General features: G+C 39.3%; 1 protein-coding gene across 2 annotated transcripts in view; it reads right to left on the reverse strand.

Annotated features, from left to right (window-relative positions):
• The window catches only part of LOC120538812 (metal transporter CNNM4-like), a 119,711-nt gene that overhangs the window by 47,721 nt on the left and 44,073 nt on the right, over positions 1-27,917 (reverse strand). For both annotated transcript variants that reach the window (XM_039768297.1, XM_039768296.1), the window contains exons 3-4: positions 22,757-22,891; positions 22,488-22,657 (exon numbers count right to left, since the gene is read on the reverse strand). In XM_039768297.1, coding sequence (XP_039624231.1) covers positions 22,488-22,657; positions 22,757-22,891 — 305 coding nt within the window. The remainder of the gene's footprint in view (positions 1-22,487; positions 22,658-22,756; positions 22,892-27,917) is intronic.

A 27,917-nucleotide genomic window follows, 5' to 3' on the forward strand; every position in this document is an offset into this window, starting at 1 on the left:
AGTGATAAAAAGATCCATGTTACTATTAAACTATCGGTATAGTCTGTGGCTAACTGCAATAGAAATTGTTTTGTTTAAGAAATTTAAAAAGTACCACCCAATGGAGATTTGCAATATGTGCTGAAGTCACAAGCTGCAGTTGAACCGGACAGACAGCAGATGAGATTGAATCATTATAAACTTTGGTTGTTTTTAGTGTAATGGAAATACTGAGTGCACATTTAATCACCGACACATAAAGTTTTGCTAAGCCATCGTTTATATATTTCTGCATTAGTTAAGTTACTTGTATTTTTTACTTTTAAGAACATAAACATCATGTCACTTCCCGCTTCAATTTCAAGAAGGGCGGCAGCAGAAGCAGTCAGGCTGTTATAACGAGACCTACCACTGCATTCTGGTACAGTAAGGAACATCTCTCTATTATAAAAAAAAAAATCCTGGGAGGGAAAGACTAGGGAGACGAGACATGATCTTCACGTGAAGATCACGGAAGACACTTAAAAGACCCACGAGACGAAAGAGGTTGGCCATAGAGTGTCTCGCGGGGACATAGAACATGAGATTCTTGCAAGACACACCCTACTTAGAACCAATATCAAATAAGCCCACGGGCAGCAAAACACTCAGTCATGTAAAGGCTTTGAGCATACACAGATCCTGGACTCTCGGCGCATATAAAGCATATAAGGACAATACGTTACAAATGAAACTAAGCAAAGAAGAAAGAGCAGCGCAGAGAAAAGCGACCCAAACGTGTTGGAGAGAAAAGAAAGAAAAATAATCATCTAGGGGAAAATTCAGAAAATAAGGAAAGTAATAATCAGCCCAGAACAAGTGGAACTGAAAAAAAAAAAAAGCATGTCCAATCGTTTTTTGTATTTGTATTTTTATAATGTCACGCGAGACAAGGCAGTGAGACATCATTTATAAGAAGTCCACCACGGACATTTAACCTAGCAGTGGTTGGATTGCAGTTGGCAGACACGCTTCATGTGCTCCCAGCTCTGAAAACAGCGAGAAGCGACAAGCAAAACATGCAGCTCGCCGGCAGCAGAAAGCCAGCAGATGATCCAACCGCTTCTTCTTAGCGAGCGTTCAGCCGCACCCCCTTCACAATGCCAGCAGCATTATACATCCTGCGAGAAAAAGATGTAACCACGCACGGGACAAGTATTGTTTTTATAAAAGTTTTAAAGTAAAAGTGAAAATAATGCATATGTAACAATTCCCATGAAACTAACAATCTCTTTGTATATCATGTAAACCAAACACGGGGGTGGGCGAGCAATGCGAGCAGGGGGCAGAGCCTCCTAGTCTTATATAATATGATATCATGGCTATCGATTTGTCTTTTCAGGATTTTAAATCACCTGTAGCTTGAAAACCGTTTGGTACACAAATACTATGTGTCGTCTACGGTCTGCTTTTGGGGTGATGATTGACCTCCAAGGTCAAAGATCAACCCAGGATTGTCAAGGTCAAAAATCAAATAACCTGTAGCCTGAAATTTGGTACACATATACTACGCTGAAACTCTGCACTACAGCTTTATATTAAAAGCAATTGTTACTGTTTTCATTTCTATTTTATTTCATTGTAGAATCAACTCTTGGCAGTGGGCAGCAGGGTGGCTGTGAAGCAGACGCGTACGGGAACGGAGTATGGTCAAGTCAAGTGTATTCACTGCACATTATTGTGCAGTACGCCGTTACTGGTTGATAGATGAATAAATAAACAATATTGTTACTATTGTATTCAATAAATACAGAATATCATTATTAGCTAAATAAAGAATCAAACACACATTTAAAATTGTGCCTTCCTAATACTCAGTTACGCCATCCCACCCCATCAAGTGTCCTGCAGCAAGGTCTACTTCAGCACACATGCCAGTTATTCATTATTTTGGCATCAAGAGCAGCTTACAAATGAGTTAAAGAAAATATACAAAAATATAAAATTAGTGACCTATCTTGAGGTAAAGTTGAAAGAGTAAACTAATTTGTAGTTAAAGGGCCACAGTAAGTTGCTCTGTTTTAAAACAGATGAGTTCACAAATTCACTGATGTTTCCTAATTTGGAGATTTTGTACTTTCAAAAATGTGTACAACATGCTGTATTCAACATATCTCATCAAAAACTGAACTGTCCCAACAAACATCTCTTTAGAATAAGTTTGCTAAACTTAGTTCACTAGAAACAGTTGTTTTATGTGGACAGACAGCACCTAAAATACAATAAAAATGAATAAGGGAATGTACCTATAAACTATTTAAGTAGGGAGCAGAAAATAATTAAAATAGGATCATCTTTTAGATGAGCATGGTCCTGTTTAAGGTAAGCAAAAATGTATACAAGGTAACTGGTAGCTAAAATAAAATGGCAGTACAGTACAGTCATGACTAGTATTATTCCACTCTGGAAACACTACAAGTAACCCAGCATGCTCTGCAACAGGTAAAAAAGGCACGCTAAATGGTATTCCCAGAAATTTGAATCTTGAGTTCTTATCTATTGAGGAGACTCCCTCATTGTGTACGATGAAAGGCACATGGCTTCCTTATACAAACCTTGAAATTGAAATAGCACTGAAGATGGCAAGTGCTCAGAGTCATGAACTGAAGCTCTCATGTCATACACAAAAAGGAAAAATAAGTTGAGTCCAAGAAACTGTAGGTGCTTATCTACAGCAGGCACTACTTTCATTCCCTAGTTGGCATTCTTGGCTTCAGGCCATGTCCGATGACCTTGCCAAAGCTACAGAAGGTTTGCCTCCTGCCAGCTAATCTCTTTAACCACAGGTCTTCTATCTCCAATTTCTGTCTCTGCATTAACCTGAGGATTAGTCTTATAATGTGCTACTGTGGTGGGAAGTTACCAGACTTGCATATCTAGAAGTCAGCAAGCAACGACAGATATTGACCAAAGAAGACTTCAATAGCAACTGAAACCCTCAGGCAGCACACAGCTCATCACTGAGCAATCAAGGGAAATCACGAAGAAGCTCTTAAGAGTCTGTAAACAACTTTCTTTCCTATAGGCATTTGCACTGTGTAGAAATGTCAGGCATATGGAGCAGTTTACCACAAAGCTCTCACTGCTCTATGCATGGCGAAGTGATCATTAGCGTATTTGGCATTGCCCTCTAATACCACTGACAACAGGAGTGAAACTTGGGGTCACAGTAGCCGCTTCAGATTTTTATTCAAATTGCTTTCTTAAGTGTCACAATGGACAGATGATACACCTTATTTGTCTAAGCTGACATATGCACACGAAACTGAGGCAAGCTTTGAACCTCAAGTGAGGTTTATGTTTATCTGCAATGGGAGGCAATCTCCGAAGAAAAAATAAGCAAAATGTGCATCCTCTTGAAAATGATTTTTTTTAATGATTCAGGCACCGCCGCAAGTGGCAGCCTTTCCAGCAGCTCCGTGTATGACTTTATCTTTCTACCTTTTCCTCTATTTTTATTTTTCTCTATTTCACTGATCACTCCAACCACTTTCTTTTATGTGGACTCGTTCCCTGGACACTTTTTACTACTTGGACAGAGTTTTTTACATGCCGAGACTTGTCTATTTGGGTAGTCAACTTCAAGCGCTGAGAACAAAGGCCCATGCCGGTGTGGTTCCCTATTTATCAGACAAGGTAAGAAGGTCGTATCATAGCAGCAGAGCCGGAGCTAAGCTAAAAGCTAAGCGGCTAGTGAGAAAGGGGCGATACAAGCCTTCGGTGCCTTCTGTGATCCTGGGAAATGTGAACTCACTACCAAATAAGATCGACGAACTGGCTGCGCTGGTGAAAAATGTCAGGAAAAATATGCAGTTTATGTTTTTGTGAAACATGGCTAACAACTAACATCCCAGATGCTAACGTGGAGCTACCCGGGTTTAGCACAGTTAGAGCAGACAGAGATGTAAATACCTGCGGGAAGTGGAAAGGAGGAGGACTCACTCTCTATGCGAATACAAGGTGGTGCAACTCTGGACATGTAAACGTCAAAATCTCCACTTGCTGCAGGGATATTGAACTGTTGGCCGTAAGTAAGTCTGCGTCCCTATTACTTGCCCAGATAGTTTGGACACGTCATTGTTGTTATTGTTTACATCCGTCCTCGGGAGAACGTAGAGATAGCGGGTAACATCATCCATTACGCTGTTGCAAAACTACAAAACGCAGCACCCAGAGGCGCTTGTGCTGACTGCTGAAGACTTTAACCATGTGATGCTGGACAAAACATTACCTGCCTTCTCCCAGTATGTGGACTGTAACACCCGGGGAAATAGAACTATTGACCTGCTGTATGCAAACGTTAAAGACGCATACAGCGCCACCCCACTGCCTGCGCTTGGGAAAGCAGATCATAACCTGGTTCTGCTTCAGCCTCACTACAAACCAAGAGTGAGGGCGCTACCTACAACCACACGCTCATTCAGAAGTGGTCCCCTGAGGCAGAGCAGGCTCTGAGAGACTGCTTTGGAACTACAGATTGGGATATCCTGCAGGGATCATATAGTGAGAACATTGAGGAGGTTGTTGACTGCACTACTCAACTTCTGTATGGACATTGTAGTTCCAGTAAGAACAGTACGCTGCTATGCTAACAACAAGCCATGTATTACAAGTGACATCAAGGGCCTTTTGAACCAGAAGAAAAGGACTTTTAAAGGCAGTACATGCAGAAGGAACTCAGAGTCCAGCTCAGGGCGGCAAAAGAGTAGTACAGGAGAAAGCTAGAGCAGACGTTGCAGAACAACAGCTTGAAGGAAGTGTGGGATTGAATAAAGATCATCACTGGCTGCAGCTTGAAGCGGGGTGCCACCATCGAGAGAGACGTGGAGAAAGCAAACCAGATGAACAACTTCTTTAACAGGTTTGACCACCCTAACCCACTCTCACCTCAGAGTACTGCATCCTCCACCCATCCTTCTGCTGATACCAGCATAGGAGAGAGTTTCCCCCCAACCCACAATTACAGCAGCCCAAATAAGCAGAGAGCTGAGGAGACTTTGTGCCAGCAAAGCAGTGGGTCCAGATGAACTATCGCCACGTGTGTTGGAGCTGGGGAGTCCTCTATAGCACATCTTCAACCTGAGCCTGGAACAGGAGAGAGTCCCGAGGCTTTGGAAAACATCTTGCATCACCTCAGTACCAAAGGTATCATGTCCTAGTGAGCTGAATGACTTCCGGCCTGTCGCTCTGACGTCACATGTGATGAAGACCATGGAGCAGCTGCTGCTTCACCACCTGAGGCCACAGGTCCACCACACCCTCGGCTCTCTGCAATTCGCTTATCAGGAGAAGCCCTCGACTCTCTCCAGTTCGCATATCAGGAGAAGGTGGGAGCGGAGGATGCCATCATCTATATGTACACCGATCCCTCTCCCACTTGGAAAGAGGCAGTGGTGCTGTAAGAATTAGGTTTCTGGACTTCTCTAGCGCCTTCAACACCATCCAACCTCTGCTCATTAGGGACAAGCTGACAGAGATAGGAGTAGATTCATACCTGGTGGCATGGATCGTGGACTATCTTACAGACAGACCTCAGTATGTGCGTCTCGGGAACTGCAGGTCTGACATTGTGGTCAGCAACACAAGAGCGCAGCAAGGGACTGTATTTTCTCTGGTCCTGTTCAGCCTATACACTTCAGACTTCCAATACAACTCTGAGTCCTGCCACGTGCAAAAGTTCGCTGACGACACTGCTATCGTGGGCTGCATCAGGAGTGGACAGGAGGAGGAGTATAGGAACCTAATCAATGACTTTGTTAAATGGTGCAACTCAAACCACCTACAACTGAACACCAGCAAAACCAAGGAGCTGGTGGTGGATTTCAGGAGGACCAGGCCCCTCATGGACCCCGTGATCATCAGAGGAGACTGTGTGCAGAGGGTACAGACCTATAAATACCTGGGAGTGCAGCTAGATGATAAATTGGACTGGACTGCCAATACTGATGCTCTTTGCAAGAGAGGACAGAGCCGACTAAACTTCCTTAGAAGGAGGGCGTCTTTCAACATCTGCAATAAGATGCTGCAAATGTTCCATCAGAAAGTTGTGGTGAATGCCCTCTTCTACGCGTTGGTGTGCTGGGGAGGCAGCATAAAGAAGAGGGACGCCTCACGCCTGGACAAACTGGTGAGGAAGTCAGGCTCTATTGTAGGCACGGAGCTGGACAGTTTGACATCCATGGCAGAGTGACGGGCGCTGAGCAGGCTCCTGTCAATCATGGAGAATCCACTGCATCCACTAAACAGTATCATCTCCAGACAGAGGAGCAGCTTCAGTGACAGACTGCTGTCACTGTCCTACTCCACTGACAGACTGAGGAGATCGTTCCTCCCCCATACTATGCGACTCTTTAATTCCACCCAGGGGGGTAAATGTTAACATTATACAAAGTTATTTTCTATTATACCTGCATTTTTATCACTCTTTAATTAATGTTGTTTATCAGTATGCTGCTGCTGGAGTATGTGAATTTCCCCTTGGGATTAATAAAGTATTTATCTAATGTGCAGTGCATAAATGTGCCAGCAGCAACAGCACTTTCACAAGACAAGTTCTAGCTAAGAAGCAACACTATAAAGTATAATAATACTGCTGATTCACTATCTACTCATTAAAATATGGAAACAACTGCTGTGTCATTTTTGATAAAATGAGGGATTTTCTCATTCTGTGTCTACAAATGGGGTGATTTGATAGGTTTGGGGGAATATTTCAGTCTAGGCTTTTCAAAGAATGATATGACCATTATTGGTTAGCCAGTTTATCTTACCACTTGCTGAACCACTAAAATTGATGCAAATCGAAGCAATCCTTGTAGACCTCAGTGTTAACGTTTACAGTGCACCATGACTCCATGCATGTCTATGCCGTATGCCATTTAGTATGGGATTCATAAAAACAGTGTCAATGTTTGTAATGAGCCAACTGTTAGCGCATCACAAATTGCATCTGTCATTCTATCTTTTGGAATGAAAGGCATAGCATTGAGATGGACACACAGAAAGTTATCCTTTTATTATAGTGAATATGTAAATACTAAATGTATTTGATATTTTCTGTTTACCAATTATAATATAAATACAGTTCAAATCAATAATGCTAACAAAAATTTGCTAGGGCCCAAGTAAAGTGTGTAATTTTTTTTTTCTTTTTCAAATATTTTCTAATTGTCTTTGTATGCATGTTTTATCAACATATCAATGTTTGTGTTTATTATGTTGCAATTGTTTGAGGACTAATGCCTTTCTTGTCCTTCCACTTGATCACAATCATTTAGCCTTTTTGCCATGCTCCTACTTTGATGAACCTTTAGGTGACCATATTCACCAGGCGTATCACGGCGGTTTGGTCATACTGAGCCTTATTCATCAGTTTCACTATCCGTGTCAACAGCGGACAACCAATTCATATTGTTATCTCTATCGCTTGATTCAACAGTTCAATAACAGTTTGTTTTAAAACTGGTTTTGCAGCTTCTCATTTACACACCACTGTGTTCTGGTTGAAGGCATCAAACACTCATGACTATTGAGAAGTTACCTTCGAATGGCAAAATGCATAGAAATATTCATGATTTTTTTGCACCGTAATGTTATTTTATGCAGTAGAACACTGCCTTGACAGTTATTCAGGCTAAAGCTGTACAGCAGATCATTACACACCACCCCGAGCCTGACCCGGGCTTAACCCTAATTATATAGAACTCTGACCTCAAGTCGTGCTCAGTGTTAACACCAAGGTGGTTAAAGTGGAGGCCAACGAGGCGGGGCCACCTAATAACTCAGCTGTGGGGTGGGGTGGCCCAGTTGTATAAGAGGAGATAAGCTTCATTTTATAGTGAAGTTTAATCAGTTTGCAGTGAAGCTTCAGCATTGTAATTGCAATTGATACTTCTTTGTGGATTTCCTGTATTCTGATCCCTGCAATCTTACAAGGCACTGTTATTGAATCAGTGGTCTTTGTTTTGACTGCCTTTAGGCTTTGCCATTTGGCCCAAAACCTATTTTTCCTATCTTTCTCCTGCTTAGCCTTGTTTTTGTTTAACAAGAATTTTTATTTATAAAAGGAACTTTATTCTGTTATTGTGAACCTGAGATTTAACATTTTTTCTTCTGCCTCTCTTAATATTATTTTTGAGTTATTTTAAACTTTAAAAGCTTGTGCCTCATATTTGGCATGTGAAGGCCGAAACCTGCCTGTTGAAATTTGGGTTAGGCAGCCTGTGGTGAGACCTTCTATGGGGAGCCACATAAGTTAGATAAGTGCTGGTCTGGCTTGTGGTTTTTCAACGCCTACACCTATTTGTGTACTTCATTGTGGCAGGAAAACATAACAAAATCAATTTTATCAGGGCCACATATTGAGATGATTCTGAACACTTCCATTTACAAATATGATTTACAAAATCTCTAACATGTTGACTACCAAAGTGAAAACAGGTATAATTCTTTCTGACACCTATGTAAAATCAGGCTGCTTCTTTAATATATAAACATGCACTTTGTTATAGACCAAAACTCATGATAAACATTTTTTTTTTTCCATCTTTTTCAGGTACCTTGTAGTTGGCAGATGAAATAAAAAATTCTTTGTGAATGCAATCTACACGATAATGGCTTTTTTGCACGCCAGCTATGCAATAACTCAGCTGGGTCTAAAAAAAATTAGGTCTTGCACAATTCATTGTAATTGAATTTTGCAGTTTCCTTTTAAACTTCATAGTGGTCAAGTCACGTTCTAACCTGCTCAATCCAGACCAGGGTTGCTGGGAGTGCTGGAGCTCATCCCAGATAGCATAGGGCACAAGGCACAAACAAACACTGGACAGGGTGCCAGTCCATTGCAGGGCAGACATACATACGGTACACACACTCACATACCAAACACAGCATTGTCAATTAATCTAAACTGCATGTCTTTGGACAATGGGAGGAAACTGGAACACTGGGAGGAAACCCACGTAGACAAGGAGAGAAAGTGCAGACTTCATGCAGGAAGGACCTGGGACACAAACAATATGTGCCACCATGCCATGCACATTCAAAGTGGTAAGATGCTAATCATTGAGAGGAATTCAGATGGTTGTGGTTCTATATATGCAAGTTATTTTTGTGTAAAATAAATGTTATCCAAATATGGCTAATAAGAAAAAAAAAAAACTAAAATGAAATATTCTGTTCTGTGACACCACATTAATTTTTCACTCTTATTTCAAACATCCACTATCCTTTATTTACATGTGTTACCCACAAATATGCTTGTATTTGGTGCTACAGCCACCAAGACCGTTTGCGAGGTAACTCATAGGTGGTTCTGTCTACAGATCGCCTACTACAAGTTACCTTATATTTAGTAGTCAATGTGTTAAGGATGCTTTTCTAACAACATTCTTTTCCAATAAAGTTTATAAAAAAGTCACTTTGTCAGATTTATGATATTTGCTGTTGTGCAATTTATTTTTGTATCATTATGCAAATATGGCTTGGAGCAATGTCTTAAAATGTCAATTCAAAGCATCAACAATGTAGGATACCATTGCCAGTGTTTGGGGTAAGGTGGAGAGATGCTTGTAGATTATGAATATTTAGTAGGGCCCATGATTTACTGCGGCCCGCAGAATTTAACGCCACGCCACGGAATTTAGGGTTTTGCAGCAGTAAAACGCCATGCCGCGGAATGAACCTTGTTTCTTTAACCTATTGCATCATCTCATTAATATCTCGTTCGTTGCTACTGAAATCGAACACTGGAGCTACAGTCCAGTTAAAGAAGCTGTCTGCATTGCTGCAAAGTACTGATAAACTTAACGAGCGGAGAGCTGAACTTGAATTTGTATCTGTTCACTGCCAGCCACTTATGAACACTCAGACTTCTTTTGAGGCGCAGTCATTGATGGCTGTCAATGTCTAGAACAAAGTTTCTGGCTTACTGTCTTGCCTGAAATCGTCCGGATTTCCAATTGCAACCAGCAGCTGTGAAGATGCAAAGCACAATGCTGCTGCTAAACTTGAAGAATATTTTGTGCGAACCAGTCAGCTGGCAATGGACCTATTCAGATCTGTGAGAATATTTGATCCACAACAGCTACCACTCTTATGGAAGAATTTTGCTGATCATGCACCATCAGTGCCAACAATGATGGCCGCAGATGAATGGCAAGCTTATCTGGACATAGCATCTCGTGAAGTAATTGCAGCTGATATCACTGCTTTTTGGCATGCCTTAGAGGACAGACTGACTCGCTTAGCAGCTCTTGCTAAAGTTTACATTGTGTTGCCAATCTCTTTTGTTGATGTGGAACGTTTGTTCTCAAAATATGGATCGGTGTTGTCACCACTGCGATATTCCCGGTCACAAGAAAACCTACGAGCTTACAATACAGTTTTCTTCAACAATAAACAAACAACTTTAGAAACATTATTCGAATAATATCATGCCTACGTATGCTTCAGCATCGTTTGCCTAAAGCAAATCTATGGATTAAAATGTGCGGATGTGAACGCTTTGATATACAGATTTGATTAGTATTGCTAATTATGATTGATTATTATTAAGGATTAAGAAAAATTGCATTTATTTTGCTTGGGTTACGAATTAGTCTTATGGAGTTCTTATGCTGCATTTGCCATGCCGCTGTACGCCGTGGAATTTAAAAAAAACATGCTGCGGAATTTACGATTTCTTGCTGTGGTAAATCGCGGGCCCTAATAATTAGCTGCTTTACTCACACACCATGTAGAGCATCTACACCGGTGTGAGGGGTTGGGGTCTTTAATTCTAATGCCTCCTGCTGTGAATATAGCCGTTTTCATACCGAGTTCATTTGGACCAGTTTTTTTTAAAACTCTGGAGCAAATTCCACAACAGTCTGGATAATTTTGGTAGATGTGAACATACTGAAACAACCATATGGAGATCCTTTGGAAAGAGCGGTCTCAGTGTGGTATCCAGAAAACCCTGGAACAGTTTGGATGAGGTATGGATATGATCTGGCAAGGTTTCATTCTAACTACATGAAATACTAAGCATTATGGATGAAATTGTGCATGCTCTGGTAGTCAAGCTAAGCATCTGTTGTCAATAATAATGAATATCATTCACAGCATAATGTTAACAAGAAGCATTAACAACAATAAAAACGTAAAAATAAAAAAAACAAATACATATAAGAGTTAAAACACTAAACATGTGACTTGAGACTATATTGAGGTTATGTTCATATGGTGGCTCCTGGAAAGTAAATGTGGAAAATCATGCAGTTAAATGAAATTGACCTGCTATGTCAACTCATAAAACTGAATGAAGTAGATGCCCTCAGCAGACCTGGGTTGAAGTTGTACATTTGCCTATGTCAAACATGTCCCTTTGGTACGAAGTGTAGTAGTGCATAATTTTTGTTCAATAATAGACGTTTTGCTCACACAGCTGTGTTTGGTTAACAAACCAAATAATTACAAAAAAATTGAATGGTGAGCAAACACAATTATTGTTCACCCTACATGATATTTTCTCCCTGGAAAAAATGTTTCTGCCTAATGAAAGAACAATGTAAATTGACCGAGTGTGAAAACGCCTTATGAGTGCTTCACAGCTTTCTTCTGAGGCGTGCAAGATAGGGAAAAAAAATGTGATGGCTGCAATTTGGCATTTTGAGGAAATTACTGCAAATGTTTGGAGTCCATCAACAATTTTTTTTTTTACATCTACGATATGGCCTGCCAATCGACAATGTCATCTATCATTGTCTCAGCCCTGGTACATACAAGAAATATTATTTAGAGAAGAGTACCTTTTAATGGACAATTTATATTAACTGATATTTCAAATGTCACTCCCCAATGACACTTTACTATATACCACCCACCACCACCATTTTAAGGCTGCAAATTGTTATTTTAGAAACGTTTTTTGGTGTTGTTTTCAAGGTACATTAGTGATCAGATGTTTGCTATTGCCTATATCTTTTCCACTTGTCACCCAGAAATATCCTGGCCTTGTCTGTAATAATGTACGCAATGATGTAACTCAAGTAAGCCGTTTTAGAATATGCACTAACTGTACATCTCTGTGATTCTGTGCTGCAGCTAATGCATTAGAATACCCTGAATTGTCCTTTAAAATCACAAAACACTAGATCATAAATTTTATTTTGGAATGAACATATGGAACAGCTCATTTCATTAGAGTAGCCATAAGTGCAGAAAAAAACACTTGGTTTGACACTTGCCTTTTTATTTGTTACAACAGTAGCTGGACTTTCCATGTTCTCATCATATGTACATCATCATCTTCCAGGTGTGCCAGTTTTCAACCAACATTATAAAGACAAGCAAGTCTAGCTATAAATTAAATGTAAATTGCCCAAATATGAGTAAATGGGTGTGTGTCTGTGTGCCCTGGAAATGGATAGTGACCTATGCATGGTTGTTTCACACCTTCTGCTACCGGAATATACAGCAACTCTGTACAGCCCACAAATGGCTACACTAGAAGCCTGCACAAGAATATTTTTAAAAGTAACTAGGAGAAAGACAGTATAAAAAAAAAAAGTAGAAAACCAGGAGATATACCATACTGTTACCAATGCCTAGTCTAAAGTCAAAATGTCAAATACAAGCTGAAACCAGAAAAAAAGGCTATTTCAAAACTGATTTTAGAGGCACACAAACAACTGAGAAAAGGGTGTGCTGAATTCACAAACTTGGATGAGGAAAAGCAAAATTTTAACCGGTTGCTGTTAGTTCACAATCTATGAGGACATCCCCTCGATAATGCAAGCTGTCCCAATGTTGGCATGGCAAAAATAGCCATCATGTAAGTAACCAAAAATGGCCCAAATAAAGTAAAACCAAAATTAAAATATATATTTTGAATTGTGAATCAGGATAAAAAAAAAAAATAGAGTGCTCAAACAAATGAAAAGACAATGAGGAACACAAACAAAATTAAATAAGAAATTCTTCATAACAAAAATTGATTAGAAAATTAATAAAAGTATGGAAGGAGAATCTCAACCATGTTCATAACATTCAGACGGTATATGCAAAGACCCTATTCCCCTACTGGGATTAAGTGTGGTGTCTTTATTAGTCACTGGTCCATCTCGTTATTTCTACATCCCTCATATACACTCAGTGGCCACTTTATTAGGACCATCTACTCTGTGGTGGATTGCCGGCATTTTACTCTGGCCCTCACCCCCTGGCCGCTAGGAGGAGCTCTCCCGAGAGCATATACGGGCCCCGAATTCCAGCAGGGCCTCATGGACTATGTAGTTTTTATACACAGCCCTGCTGGATACCTTGGGGGCCACTGGGAGTCGCTGTCGGGAGGCCAATAGACTCATTTGGACATCATGACCCGGAAGTTCGTCACAGGAAGAGCGACGGGCTTCCGGGGTGAAGAAAAGTACTGTTTACCCTGACCCGGAAGGAATAAGGACTTGTGGAACTGTTGGGCAGAAAGACTTCCGGGTCAGGGGGAATAAAAGGACTCTGGGAACTCCCAGACACGGAGCTGAGCTGGGTGGTAGGAGGGCAACGCGTCTGGGAGTGGAGGATTGTTGATTTATTATTGTTATTGTGGTTCATGAATATAGTGGAGTGGAGGGTGCTTGGTGCACATTATTATAATAAAAAGAATAATTGTAGCACTTTTACCAGGTGTTTGGCGTGGTACCTGAGGGTTCAAGGGAGCACTACTGCCTCCTACTGCGACAACTCATTAGAGCAAACAACCTGCTTCTCGAATGACCCAATCATGAAGCTGCCATTTAGTCCATACAGCAAATAGACATGGTCAAAAGGTTTAGATGTTTTTACAAACATCAGAATGGTGTGATCTAGGCCATTTAAACTGTGGTGTGGTTGTTGGTGTCAAACAAGATGACTCCAGTATATCAGAAACAGCTGCCCTTCTGACATTTTCACACCAAACAGTCTTCAGTTTACAGGCAATGGTGAGATATACAATAAACATTGAATGTCACTTGTGGAAGTAAAAACAAGAGATGTCAGAGGAGAATGACCACACTAAACCAAAAATAAAATGCAGCACAACCTTACAGCAGCTCTTTACAATAGCAGTGTGCAAAACAGTTATCATTTAACATATAATGTGGGAATAGGTTACAGCAGCAGAAGATCATGTTGGCTTCCCCTTAGCTAAGGGATGGCAAATTAGTCTAAAGTGGGCTTAAAAGTGACTGACTGATATTGGGAAAAATGTTGCCAAAAATCTTGATTTTTGATGCAGCATGCAGGAGCCAGTGTCAGGATTTGATATACAGCTGTGGCCAAAAGTTTTGAGAATGACAAATATTAATTTTCACAAAGTTTGCTACTTCGATGTTTTTAGATCTTTTTCTCAGGTATACTAAACTATAAATTACAAGCATTTCATAAGTTTCAAAGACTTGAATAAAGCATGGGACCAAAACATCCTTCGACAGCAACTTCTCCCAACCATCCAAGAATAGTTTGGTGAAGCAAAAGTGATAACTAAGTGTCTCGTGGAACAAAACATCAACATTTTGGGACAATAGCCAGGTAACTCCCCAGACTTTAATCCCATTGAGAACTTGTGGTCAATCCTCAAGAGGCGGGTGGACAAACAAATACCCACAAATTCTGACAAACTCCAAGCATTCATTATACAAGAATGGGCTGCCATCAATCAGAAGTTGACTGACAGCATGTCAGTGCAAACTGCAGAGGTCTTGAAAAAGAAGGGCAAACACAGCAAATACATGCATAAACTTAATGTAATTGTCAATAAAAGCCTTTGAAACTTCTGAAATGCTTGTAATTATACTTTAGTATACCATAGAAAAATCTGACAAAAAGATTTAAAACACTGAAGCAGTAAACTTTGTGAAAATGAATACTGTATCATTCACAAAACTTTTGGCCACAGCTGTATACCAATTCCTGAATGAATGAATCTATTAATCCATTCTGCCTTGTGTCGGTGGTACAATTAGTTGTGTGAATACCAGCTAAGAAGCATTGGAGAGTCATAGCAAATGTAGGCATTGTCACTGGTCAGGTGTATACCTATATGTCCTCAGTCTACTCTTTTTCTAAATGATACTTCCAGAAAGGTAATGTGATGTATCTCAAAACATGAATTATATCTACCTGGGTCCTCAAACATAACTGTTTTAATTTACTCCAATGACTGGCATGGTCTCCAGATCTCAATCCAATGCAGCACCTCTGGGATGAGGAGGAACAGGAGGGCTACAGCATGAAAAGGTACTGTAGGTGAAAAACATGCAGAAACTGTGTAATCCTGTTGAGATAACAAGGACTAAAAATCCCTAAGAAATGGTTCCAGCAACTTGTTAAATCTAGGTATCCAAGAATTGAGGCTGGTGTGGAGGAAAAAGGGGATTTACCTGATACTATATAGGTGTACCTAATAAACTGCCTACTGAGTGTAGCTATGAGCCACTACAAGTTAAAAGGGCTGCAATAAGAAGCTAACTAGTCACATCATGGGTTAGTGTGAGATGGCCCTGTAATGGGCAGGCTCCCCAATTACAACTGGCTCTTGCCTTATACACAAAGAGCCCATGATAGCCCACTGCAATACTTTAAAGTATTAAACAGGTTGAATACTGAATAATGGATAATGCTGCAGCCAGTGTCATAATGTAAAAATATCTTGTTTGTGAAAGGTTTCTCTCATAGGCTGCATAAGATGGCTTCTTCTATAAAGTTTGCTTCAGATCTGCTATTGTATCTGAACATTTCCACATTAGCATATATGCCTGTTTCTGTCTGTGATTTGGTTTATGAGAAACACAAATTCAGACATATTGCTTAGGAGTGTGCCACAGAAGCATGCAATGCAACTTGTTGCTATTTAAGGTCTTTTCAGGGAAGAAATTGGCTGGGTAGAATAGATTAGACAGCCACATCTTTCCTCAAGCACAACACAAACAATATCTGCACAAAAAGCAAATCGTGCTTGAAGCTCCCAGTTGAGGTCATGTTGTATTAGATAATTTTCCTGAAAATTTTGAGTCGCAGCCTTCATTTACATACTGTTAGTGAGTCGGAAGCAGTTGATGGTGAGCTCCTGTGAAAATCAGTCACTAAATATGACATGCCCAGCAATTTTTGGTCATGTAAATCAACAGTCTGGCAAAACTGCATTTAACAGCTAGAAGTCACGTAATGTAACATCAGCTTAACTGTTCACCAGTTGAGGTGAGAGTTAAATGCCTAAGGGTTCGCTTATAGTACAATAATACAATTATATTCGTAAAAAAAAAAAACTTTACAAATTTTGACAATTCTCAGCTAAAGAACAATGCAATCATTGGATAGAAAGATTCTCTCATCAGATTGGGTGGGCAGCACAGACTCCACCATTGAAAACCCAGGATGGGGTAGGCAGCCAGTTGGCGGAGGTCTCAAAGACTGTGACTTTGTTTTTGACTTTCTCATTTACAATTTATTGTCAGCTGGCCACAGTTCATCAATTAATTAATGGACAGATATTATTGGTTTTCTTCATTTATGTTTAATCAGTTTCTACCTTGTTCTTTGTACATTTTAATAAATCTGCATTTATGTGTGTACTGGTTCTGTATTATGAATTAGCATAATTTATACTTGTATTTTAACTGAGAATTGTTCATAGTGTTCTGTGCCTGCACTCAAAGAAGAGGGCTACACCAAAAAAAAAAGTTTATATAATCTTCTAGATTTGTGTGGGTTGGGCTCTAAACTTCAAAGCTATCAGTTCAGTCTCATCATGTCAACTGCAAGTGTTCAAACTGTAGTAACAGTAGAAACAAAAACTATAAAGCATACTTCTGGTTGTCTGATTCACTTAAAACAAATGCCCTTAGCTAAATAAAGTAAGCATTGTTCTCTTTGTAATTTTTAACTACAGTCTCTTATAACAGCACTATTCATATTTAATAGCTCTCCTCCACCTTTGCACTACTGTATTCACAGATGCACTTGAAAAAGGCAACCAAAACAAAACTTTAAACAATTGATCTGTTCTCACTTTTAGACTTTCTTTGATACTTTCAATGTGATGATAAAAAATTAAGAACAACTGGATGTCATTATAGATGAGCAGGATGGAAACTTAATGCCTTTTGACACTCACGGCTTATGTAAGCCATGTTTCCTGCTTGATGATCTTACTCTTAAGATGTGGTTTATTTATGCATCATACATAAGCAAATACACAAAAACATAATACATTTTTGATGGTGGCTGCAGTCCAAATTCTCTTGGTACCATATCAACTAATAACAAAAACATGCTTGTTCTATTTTCATAGTGTACCTAAATTTAAATTTAAATCGTCTTCTTCATCAAAGCTGGAAGTTAGCTTTAAATTTATACTTGCTGTTCAGTACAAAGATATTAGCACCTTCAAAACGTCTCATTACTGTCGTGTTGACATCCTGCTCTGAATATGGAAAAAATAATCCAGAACACCTGTCTGATTTAACACTGCACAGCTGCTCCTTTGACAGCCATGTCTACTGTCAGAGGTGATATTTTTTTAACCCTTCTTTTAGCATTATGGCTATTTGCTTCACATAATCCACTGCCAAATTACACTCTGTTTGACAGAAGTCAATCACAAAGTGCTGAAGTACAAGTACATATGCACATGGATCCGCCTCTTTCTAATCTTTAAAATCTGATTTTTACATTCAATAATCATCTACATTAACATCTGGCTAGTGGATATCTTGAAGCAGCTGTCAAAGCATTTATAAACTGGCTCAGTCTGAGAAGGAGTGTAAATCAAATGGGCTACTAACTCAGCAAGGGTTTATTTATGCCTTGAACCCAATATTACTGAGATAGGCTCTGGCACTCCAAGATCCAGAATCGGATTAGGTGAGTTCTATAATAATAATAATAATAGTTTTTCCATAGTGAGTGGGGGACGCTTCAATCATCACTAAAGCATCCACCTGGATGATGCAACAGCAGCCATTTTTGCACCACTATCCTCACCACTCCCGAGATATAAGGTGGTGAAGCAGTGAGAGAGACAAGTTATGATTAAGAGTGCAGAATGACTAGGGCATGGAAGGAAATTTAGCCTGGACATTGGGATACACTCTGCTCTTTACCAAGGATGCCCAGGGATCTTTTATGACCATAGAGAGTCAGGACCTTGCTTTTATGTCTCATCCAATGGAATGTTAATACATCTTATCACTGAATATGACTGAAGGTCAGAAGACAAGTCACTTTTTGCCATGCTAATCTGAGGTGATATGTAAACTAGGAAAGGACGGTAACTAAATGGTGCCCGAGAGGACCAAACTGACTACATGAGGACTTGCTGGTGTAAAAATTTTGTTCGTGCCACGAGGATGCACAAAACACTAAAAGTTGGCTGCCCTTTACGATTGCTCAGTTGTAATAATTGAAGTGCAATAAAAATAAAAGTAAAATAAATCTGAGATGATCACTGAGCCATTCTCCATCAGGTAAGAGCCCCGTGCAGTATGTGAGCTGCAGGATTATTATACACATAGCTGATACACACTGAAGGCTTCTTATGACAATTCCTTTTAAAGCAGAACATTTTTAAAATTGGGTGGTAAAGGTACAGTTTTGTATAGAAAGACATTTGCTAAGTTGCCACCTTCATCATACTTTTTTTGGCCTCACCATGGTTAGACACCTCTTGACATAACATTATACAAAGAGGTACCCCAGGATATAGTCAGTGGTTCCATATCTGTTTAACACTGTAGTGACTGACCTTGGGATACATCTAAAAGGATAGACTAATTTGTTCTTGCTCATGCCCAGTTATTTACTACACAAAATGAAATGAAAAGGCTGCTTGCTGCCGTTACAAAAGAATAGTGCATATCCATCAATTCATCCATTTCTGAATCAGCTTAATAACTAGACTGCAAATTTCAAAATAGTCCTTCTATATTTTCATTATAAAATGGCACTTTTAAACAAAAACAATCTCTGCCCAAACACTAGCATTTTCACATCTTTCACTAAATTCTCTGCCCATATTAAAATGACCAAAAATGCATAAGGCATAGATGTTCAACTACAATGGGCATGTGCACAATAGAGGAAAACAATACTTGAAAGGATGGTAATGCTACCAGCGGCAGGTTTTATCGCAAAAATGTAACAACCAGTAAAATATTTGCCTTTTGGACCACTTATGCAGCATTCATACTGTACAAAAACAGAATTTAGATGCATACAGATAAGCAATTCAACAAGTGCCATGGAAAGCAACTCTATGCTCACCATGTCGGTACAGTAATCCCTCCTCGATCGCGGGGGATTCTGGAAAATCCACAAAGTAGAAACCATATGTTTGTATGGTTATTTTTATATATTTTATGCCCTTATAAAAACTCTCCCACACTGTTAACATTATTAGAGCCCTCTAGGCATGAAATAACACTCTTTAGTCAAAAGTTTAAACTGTGCTCCACGACAAGACCGAGATGACAGTTCTTTCTCACAAGTAAAAGAATGCAAACATATATTCCTCTTCAAAGAATGCGTGTCAGGAGCAGAGAACATCAGAGAGAGTGAGAGAAAAGCAAACAATCAAAAAATCAATATGTGCTTTTGGGATTTTAAGTATGCCGAAGCACCGCGATAAAGCTGCATTTTGTAGAGGAGTGTCCGTGTCCTCAAGGCAAACAGCCTCTGTGCAAAAAGCCCCTCTGCTCACAGCCCCTCCGTCAGGCAGAGAGAGTGAGAGAGACAGAGAAAAGCAAACAATCAAGCACCGCGCGGGAAGCATATCATATATCATTGAGGAGTTTTAGTTAATATGTAATACATGCTCTGATTGGGTAGCTTCTAAGCCATCCGCCAACAGCGTCCCTTGTATGAAATCAACTGGGCAAACAAACTGAGGAAGCATGTACCATAAATTAAAAGACACATTGTCCGCAGAAATCCATGAACCAGCGAAAAATCCGTGATATAGATATTTAGATATGCTTACATTTAAAATCCGCGATGGAGTGAAGCCGCGAAAGTCGAAGCGCGATATAGCGAGGGATCACTGTATATGGGTTTCTTCAGTGAATGGTGACAAATTAGAGAATAAGACATTGAGTACAATCCAATCAGGGAAGGGTTACGTAATAATCACAAAACAAATCAAAGTGTGAATAGAGTCTGTGTTTTTAAAACATCTACATTTTTGCAAATCCACATTGCAGTGCCAAGCTGGCATTTTCAGAAGTATTCAACTCTGGAGCGCATTTTCAAAAGTCTACATTTCTGAGAGTTAAAAACGCTTGTGTAGTGTGGACAAAAGCTGTCAAAGGAGACTAACCTTTTTATTTTCAAATGAAAATGTAGTAGTGTGGATGTAGCATTTAGTCACCAGTTGTTAAGAAACAATTTAATTGCTCTTTCATGATAACATTTCATTAAACTGTCCTTATACCCATCATGTTATGGCACTGTCTACAAGCCAAATGGTAGATACACACAGAGGTTAGAGATTCATGGCACAAAACAGTGCTAGGTAGGCCTCAGGCACTGTTTGAGAGAAGTAACAAGACGATTTATTCTATAATAAATGTAAAGCTTTTTGTGGTCAACACAGTCACTGTATATTTCTAGATGCTGATTCTCCCAGTATGCTGAACCAAGTCAAACAGTTTTAAAAAATTCAGAAATTGTTAACTAGGAACATGGGACAATATCACAAATTTGCCAATTTATTATTATTATACCAAAATAATTAGACACCAAAAGTAATGCATAAACCGCCCCAAAATCTGAATAAAAGTTAAAGAATTGGAAGAAAATATGCATAACATTAATAAAAAAATTTGTGCATGTACATCAATTGATAAATTCCGCCCTAAAACTAAATCCTGCCTTCGCCCTGTATGTGACACAGTTACCGAAGACGAAATGATATCGGCTTTATGCTTAGATCTAGTGACTATGATGCGATACAGCGGCAGTGCACGTATAACAACAAACGTGAGCGGTTTCTGTGAGGCAGAGTTACCGAAGACTAAATAGTGTCGGCGTTGTGCTTTCATCTAGTGACCAAAAGCTCAAACAGTGAAGAAGAAGAAGTTGACTTCCGCTAAACGGAATTGTGGTAGTGTTAAATGAACTAAATATTGATTCGAATAATAGGTTTTATTTATTCAGATGACGAAGTTTCACACCACACTAAATTTGGGAATCCACGTATTATTGTATTTAAACAGTTTCATTGGTTTTTGTTCACAACAGGCTTGTCATAAAGGGTTTTGCACAGATAAATTAAATTTCAGGGACCGCGATGCGTACCACCTGAAAAGGCTCCGCGTACCGTAATACAGTTTGGGAACCGCTGCTCTAGTGTATCTCACACTATTGCATTAATCCATGAATGCTGTCAAAACAAAACAATGCAATTACAAATACACAGATATGACTTATTAATTTGTCATTTTGTTCCATGTCACTGTTTCACTTCACAAGAGTATTCACATGTCCAGTTGCATGTGTGATGTGTTTTTGAGTTAGCCAGATGACTGGCACTGCGTGGAGTCAACAAGAGAGGCAGGTGTCTGGGGAAGTGTAGCCACTTAGGTTCAAGCTTATGGAGTCATTTCAATGTTTATCTGCCAGTCTTGTTCTGAACTTTGATTTCATGACATTCATGTCAGAAAAGACAGACTCACACAAAGCAGACATTTTCAGAGCTGCTTGGTTAAGATTCTTCTAGTTATCTGGTTCTACTAAGCTCCAGAAATGCTAAGAATGCTGTTGAGACTTTAACCGCTCATTATTTTGAAGGTTTACTAATATATAATACATAAAATCCAATGTCTGTCTGTTTGTATGGCTGTTCGCTTTCACGAAAGCACTACTTAACGGATTTAGATCGGGTGTTTTTTTCTATAAATTGCTTGAACGTTCCAGTTGATTTTGCGACTTCGCTCATTTCACTATGTATCATAGATCGCTTGCGGTACCGATTTATTTGCTTGAATCCAAGTGAGACGCAACGGGCCGAAGGGAGGAGCCTTCCTCACTCACTCGCCAGCTTCAGGGCGTGTTCCTTAACTCTGCTTGGCTAGCGAATGAGAGAACAATTTGATTCAACTTTGTTTAATATTTAAAATAAAGTGTTATTTAGGTGTTGATGAGTTTGAGTCTGGATATTATCTTAAGTGTATGCCACATTGAAAAGATCGATTGCAATTCAGATTGTGGATAGTGATTTTGTGTTAAAAGGATCATGATATGATTTTTTGGAAAGATCGCTCACCCCTAATTTGACTAATCAAGTTTTCAAATTTATGTAGGATTCATTAACCCTTTGGCGAGCTACTTGGAAAGGGGTTGCAAGCTACCGGTAAGCTCGCGAGCGACGTGTTGGAGAGCCCTGGTGTAGACCATTAATATACTAAGCAAATATTATGGGAAAGGGGCCAATATCACAAAGACAGAGAAAAACGCACCTGCAGAATGAGTATGAAGTAGTCCACTGGCCGGTTGCGCTGATACAAGTAGTGTTCCTGGCTTTTCTTGTTGTCTTCATTAAACTTCAGATCCTGAATGACATCTGGGTGTTTGAGTAGTCGCAACAGGATCTTCTCTGAAATCTGAGTTTGGCTGAACAAGCTTACCTCTAAAAAGTTAGACAGATCAAACAGTCAGAAATACTTCCAGGGTTAAGAACAAACTACACTTTGACCTGAAGAACTGGAGAGAGAAGGGCAGAGCTTACCAGTTGCCAGGAAACGATGTGCAGCCAGCAGTAGCTGTGGGGAGATCTTCACTTTAGATTCACTCTCATGTTTAAATGCAGAGAAATCCCTTTTGTTCTTATTACGGGCCACTTTCTTCCGTGTTCGATTGTCAACTGCAAGGACAACAAGATACAAAATTAAGGACTGCGTTTTTTTTTTTGATTATCAGATTTTTTTTATCTTGCAAACTGAAGGTCATGCTCAAACTAAGCAGTAAATAACAGATACAGAGGTTTTATTCATACTTTAAAATTAAATTGCAGTCAACACAACAATAAAGATGAACAACAAAGTCAGATTAAAACTATCAAGTACTTATACTGGGAGATCATCAAAAGGCATGAAGACAATGAATAAGGACATGCCAGTGACAGCCAAGGTGTTCCAAAAACGTTTAAAAAAAAAAACAACAGCAGCCAAGACAAATGTCCTCTAAAAGGGGCCAATGTCAGCACAAAGGTCCAAACTAAGACAAAAATGTATAAACTACACAAGCTAATACTCGGCTGGTTGTACAGTTCTTAATTCATTAAGAATGTACAATGAAAAGACAAGATTATGCACAGCAGAAGTACTGTAAACATCAAAACTCCTCATGTCTAGTTGTTCCTGTCCAGCAATAAAAATTTACTAGTCAGTTATACAAGATCAAAACGGTTTTAGTCAGATATGCAGAGATGGTATATTGATGGTTAAAAAAAAAAACATTTGGACGTGAGCGTCAGTAGGTTTGTGCCCTATGAACCAAGTTACCCAAATTATCCTATAACATTTCAGTAATTATTTATTGCTCTGATCTTTTTAATCATAAAACAGGTAATTACGATAGCAATTGACAAGAAGAATTCATAATTAATTGCAGAATTACAGTGTTTGATGGTTCCTCTAGAGTGCCTCTTTCTCTTGCATGATTTGGCTCAAAAACTATTCAGCCCATCATCATCACATAACATGCTTAAGCTTGTTTGGTATTTATGCGTTTTAGCTCTACACCGTCCTCAAGAAACTGTGACACACACAGACGCACACACCCATCATCACGATATCGATGTTTTCAGTATCAGTGGACCCTAAAACATCAAGATCCGTAGAAAACCGAAGATCAATATTTTTGATGAATCTAAAGCATTCGCTCCCCCATAAAAAAAAGGTTATGGTGTTTGGGGCACAAAGCAAAATATACAGTGAAGGCCATTTACAGTACCTCAATTCAACAATATAATACAATGAATAAAACCAATGTGAAATGCATTGAAGAAGAGGTATAAATATTCAAATATTTCACATAGATCAAGCATTCAAATTCTGCATAGTGATTAATTGTTAAAAAATATAAAAATAAGCAAATATCCGGATTATTTGCAAATTCTCTGCAATACTGTATATGACATACAGTATGTCTTTTTATTTCTTACTGGCATAAAAGGAGAGATTAGAGCATCACAGCTAGTCCTCTTTAGGTCTATGATTGTAGACATTCATGACAAGTGATGGAGTTTTTTTACCACACTGAATTTGAATTTGCTTCACTTCTGCAAAATCATGGAAATTTTCAGGAACTTTGCCACACTCAGCGAAATGCATTGAAATCAATGACAAGGATAGACTGAACTAGTTTTGAGTGGATTAAAATGGTGCACTGCTCTTTTAGGTGCTTCTGAAGACCAGGGAAACTGCCAACTACGCTTGACCAATTACTATGGCCAAAATATAACCTGAGCTAATATAATTAAATATCAGAACAGTTAAATGTCTTACAGACAGAAGAAGACAGGAAGTATGACTTCACTGAGAGTTAGCCCCCCACAAATTTAAATGGCAGGTACTCGTGCATGTTGATAAGTGCAGTTCACTTTTATTTTCCCTGGCACTCCTGCTCGCTTACTGCCGCTACTACCAAATAAGCACAACACTAAAACTTGTGGATTCTTCAGTTATTCCTGTCTGCATCAACTGCAGAGCCCTCTGGGTAGTATTATTAAAGGGATAGGCTTACATATTGCATACAGGTCACATACAAGTTACACAAAATGACATCATCTTTAAGAGACAAACACACAACACATTTCCAGTTTCCTTCTGCAGTTTTCTGCTAATTTTTGGCCCACTATTAGGATGTGCATTGTATTATCTAGGGCTGTCCCATCCCATCCAACATTGGCTGCTACAGTCCTGCAATATCATGTTGACCTTGCAAAGCAACAAGGGATGCTGGGAAAAATAAAGTTAATCTAAGCCAGTGACACACTCTATTTCCTGAAAAATATTTGGCGAACTGGTCACCAGCAAACACAGTATACTCGCTACAAAAAACACTTTGCCAAATTTGGTTGATTAACCCAAATAAAACTCAGATAGATATATGCAAAAAAAAAAAAAAAATGCAGACCGAGTCACCTACTACTACTGCGCTCAGGTAATGTTGAAATATGCTCAGACATATTTTGTTTTCACTGAATTATTTAATTCCCAGGAACTCTGATTTGCTGATATCCCATAGGTGACGCACACATTTGTCATAAATGTGCTTACTGAAAGAGATGAGCTTTTTTTATAGTGACCCTTGTAAGACAAGAAATTTCACATATCAAGCCAACATAATGTAAACGTGAATGTCTACAATTAGGCATTTTTAATGAAGATAAAGATTACATTACTTAAAGAAGGTGGTGCTTCCCAGTCTACCAAGAAGCCACATTCCTTGATTTCTTGCAGGTGTTCTAAAATAGTCAGTCTGCTTGCTGTTTTTTTAATCTCAAAAATCCTGATGTAGGTAGTCATTTCGAAACAGTCATGGATTGTGGCAGAACAGCTTTTCACATTTCACATCAAGATTCTCCATAAACAAATTTGCTTGTGATGGATTTATGTTTCATATCACCTTCCACCCACATGTAGACTGCAACATGTTAAATGCAAAGGCATCTCTTTTTAAAGATGTTCCTACAGATAAGGGTGAGTTTTAAGTTTTTATATTTTTTTATGAAAGCATTGTTGTAATGCTATTGCATAAGATATGGATGATGAGGATGAGGTTAGGAGCATACATCGATACAGTGCATTGCCACACTCACCACACAACAAACCAACTCAGGATCCAGATTAGGACCTGAGTGCAGCCAAGCAACGGGTGATACCGCAGCACCACACAAGTTCAGATGGTATTGAACCAGTGGGAGGTTTTTTATGGTGGCTGGAGTGCCAATTCTGCCACCAACCCCCAAGTTTTTCCCTGCAGGTTGGAGGGCCTACATGCAGGGCTGGATGCAGATTAACGTCATACCCAGGATGGAGCAATTGAAGGTTAAGGGCCTTGCTCAAGGGCTCAACAGAGCAGAGTCCCTTTTGGCATTTACAGATATGGACATAAAACATAAAAAGTGGAAAAATGCAATGCACATACAAAACCAGGGCATCGGACTCATGAAGCTGAAACTTAAAACTTGATAACTTTTACAAAGTAATGGGTTGAAATATGTGTTATTACCTGACCAAACCACTCAAAGCATCCCCTATTCCAAAGACTCCACTCCAGCAAACGTCTTCATGCAGTGACAGTTAAAACAACGTAAACAGTTTTTTCTATGTGCAGTTATTTTGACTAATCAAGTCTGAAGTCTACTGTATGGTCTATCTGCAAACTAGACTACCTCGACTTTTAAATCCTATTGTATCTCTTTATATTGTGTGCTGTTGTTGTCCTTGTATGCTGCATATTTTATCATTTTATATTACTACATTTTCATATTTATCTTTTTGTATTCTGTGTCATCTTTGGATGTTGCATTAATACTACCAAGAGAAATTTCTAGTACGCATAAGTGTACCAGTTCGACAAAGTGAATTCTGATTCTGAAATGAGCTTGAGGAGCTGAATGGTATAATCTACTGTAGTTTGTCAATCCCACTATTTCTTTTTAGGTTTTAAGTATTGTCACACATGTGCGAATGTGGACCAACTTACTGAATCAACTCAGCTATGCGATACCACTCCAGGACAAGAATCAGATTCAAAAACAATGCACTTGCATTTGACAGAACTGAAATTCAACATCTGCATAATGATGTTAATTTGAAAGTTGTCAGCACATAATATAGACATCACTGTATGTGAAAGTGAATTGGGAACACAGTTTAAGTGTTTTGTGACACACACATTTAATTTAGCGAGTCACATTCCCAGGTGAGTATGGGTAATCGCATCATTGTTTCATATATGCATCACTACATCCACACTTGTATTCATATCGACCAGGACCCCCAAATAAAACCTTGCCGCACTGGACAAGCTCCGTTTGTATACTAAAACATGACATGGAGCAGCAAGCTGCTGTTACTGCAGCTGTCATGAACCAGCGGGAGTGAGAACGAGTGCTCGAGATATTGATACACCTTTCACTGATACAGATTCAGAAAAAATGGTGGACTGCAGCAAGGAATTACACAGCAGTGGATCTTACAGCAGCAGTCCTTTAGCATGCTGAAAAGAGAATGCAGCAAATTCAATGCTTGATTTTCTGTTCAAATCATGATGTCCGTACGCAGTGAGTGACTATATGCAACTTTAAAGTCTTCGCTTCATCCAGAGTGTTAATATTCACATATGTCATTAAAGCAAATATAACATAAGTTCTTCTTAAATCCAGTCAGGAATAGCAGCTAACGCTTCAGTAAAGTATTCACACAGGAAATAACAGGGCACCCAAAGTTGGAGCAAAGTTTGAGATTAACTCACAAAAAAAAAAAAAGGGATAAATATAAATTTGGATGGTTTTGCACTGGAGTAGTTTTATGTTATTGGTTTTGCATTGCTTGAACTCAAAGTGCTTCCCCAGGAGACCACTGCATAGAACAATACACTGGCTACAATGGACTGCTCTTTCTTGTACAGTACCACTGTGTTGTCAGACTGCTCCAGTTTGCAGTTCATATGGACTCCCAGGTACTTATAGCTCTGAACCACCTCCTCTTTGCCCCCAGTAGATGATATCTGGTCAGTGGGGCTCCCTTATTTCCACCACCAACTCTTTAGTCTCTTCGATGGTGATCTGCTGGTGGTTCTCCCTGCACCATAAGACAAAGCCCTTTAAACAGACTCCTGTACTTCAACTCGTATCCATTATCAATGCAGCCTCATCT

This window comes from Polypterus senegalus, chromosome 11 (genome assembly GCF_016835505.1).
Source record: "Polypterus senegalus isolate Bchr_013 chromosome 11, ASM1683550v1, whole genome shotgun sequence".
In the NCBI taxonomy this organism is placed as follows: Eukaryota; Metazoa; Chordata; class Cladistia; order Polypteriformes; family Polypteridae; genus Polypterus; species Polypterus senegalus.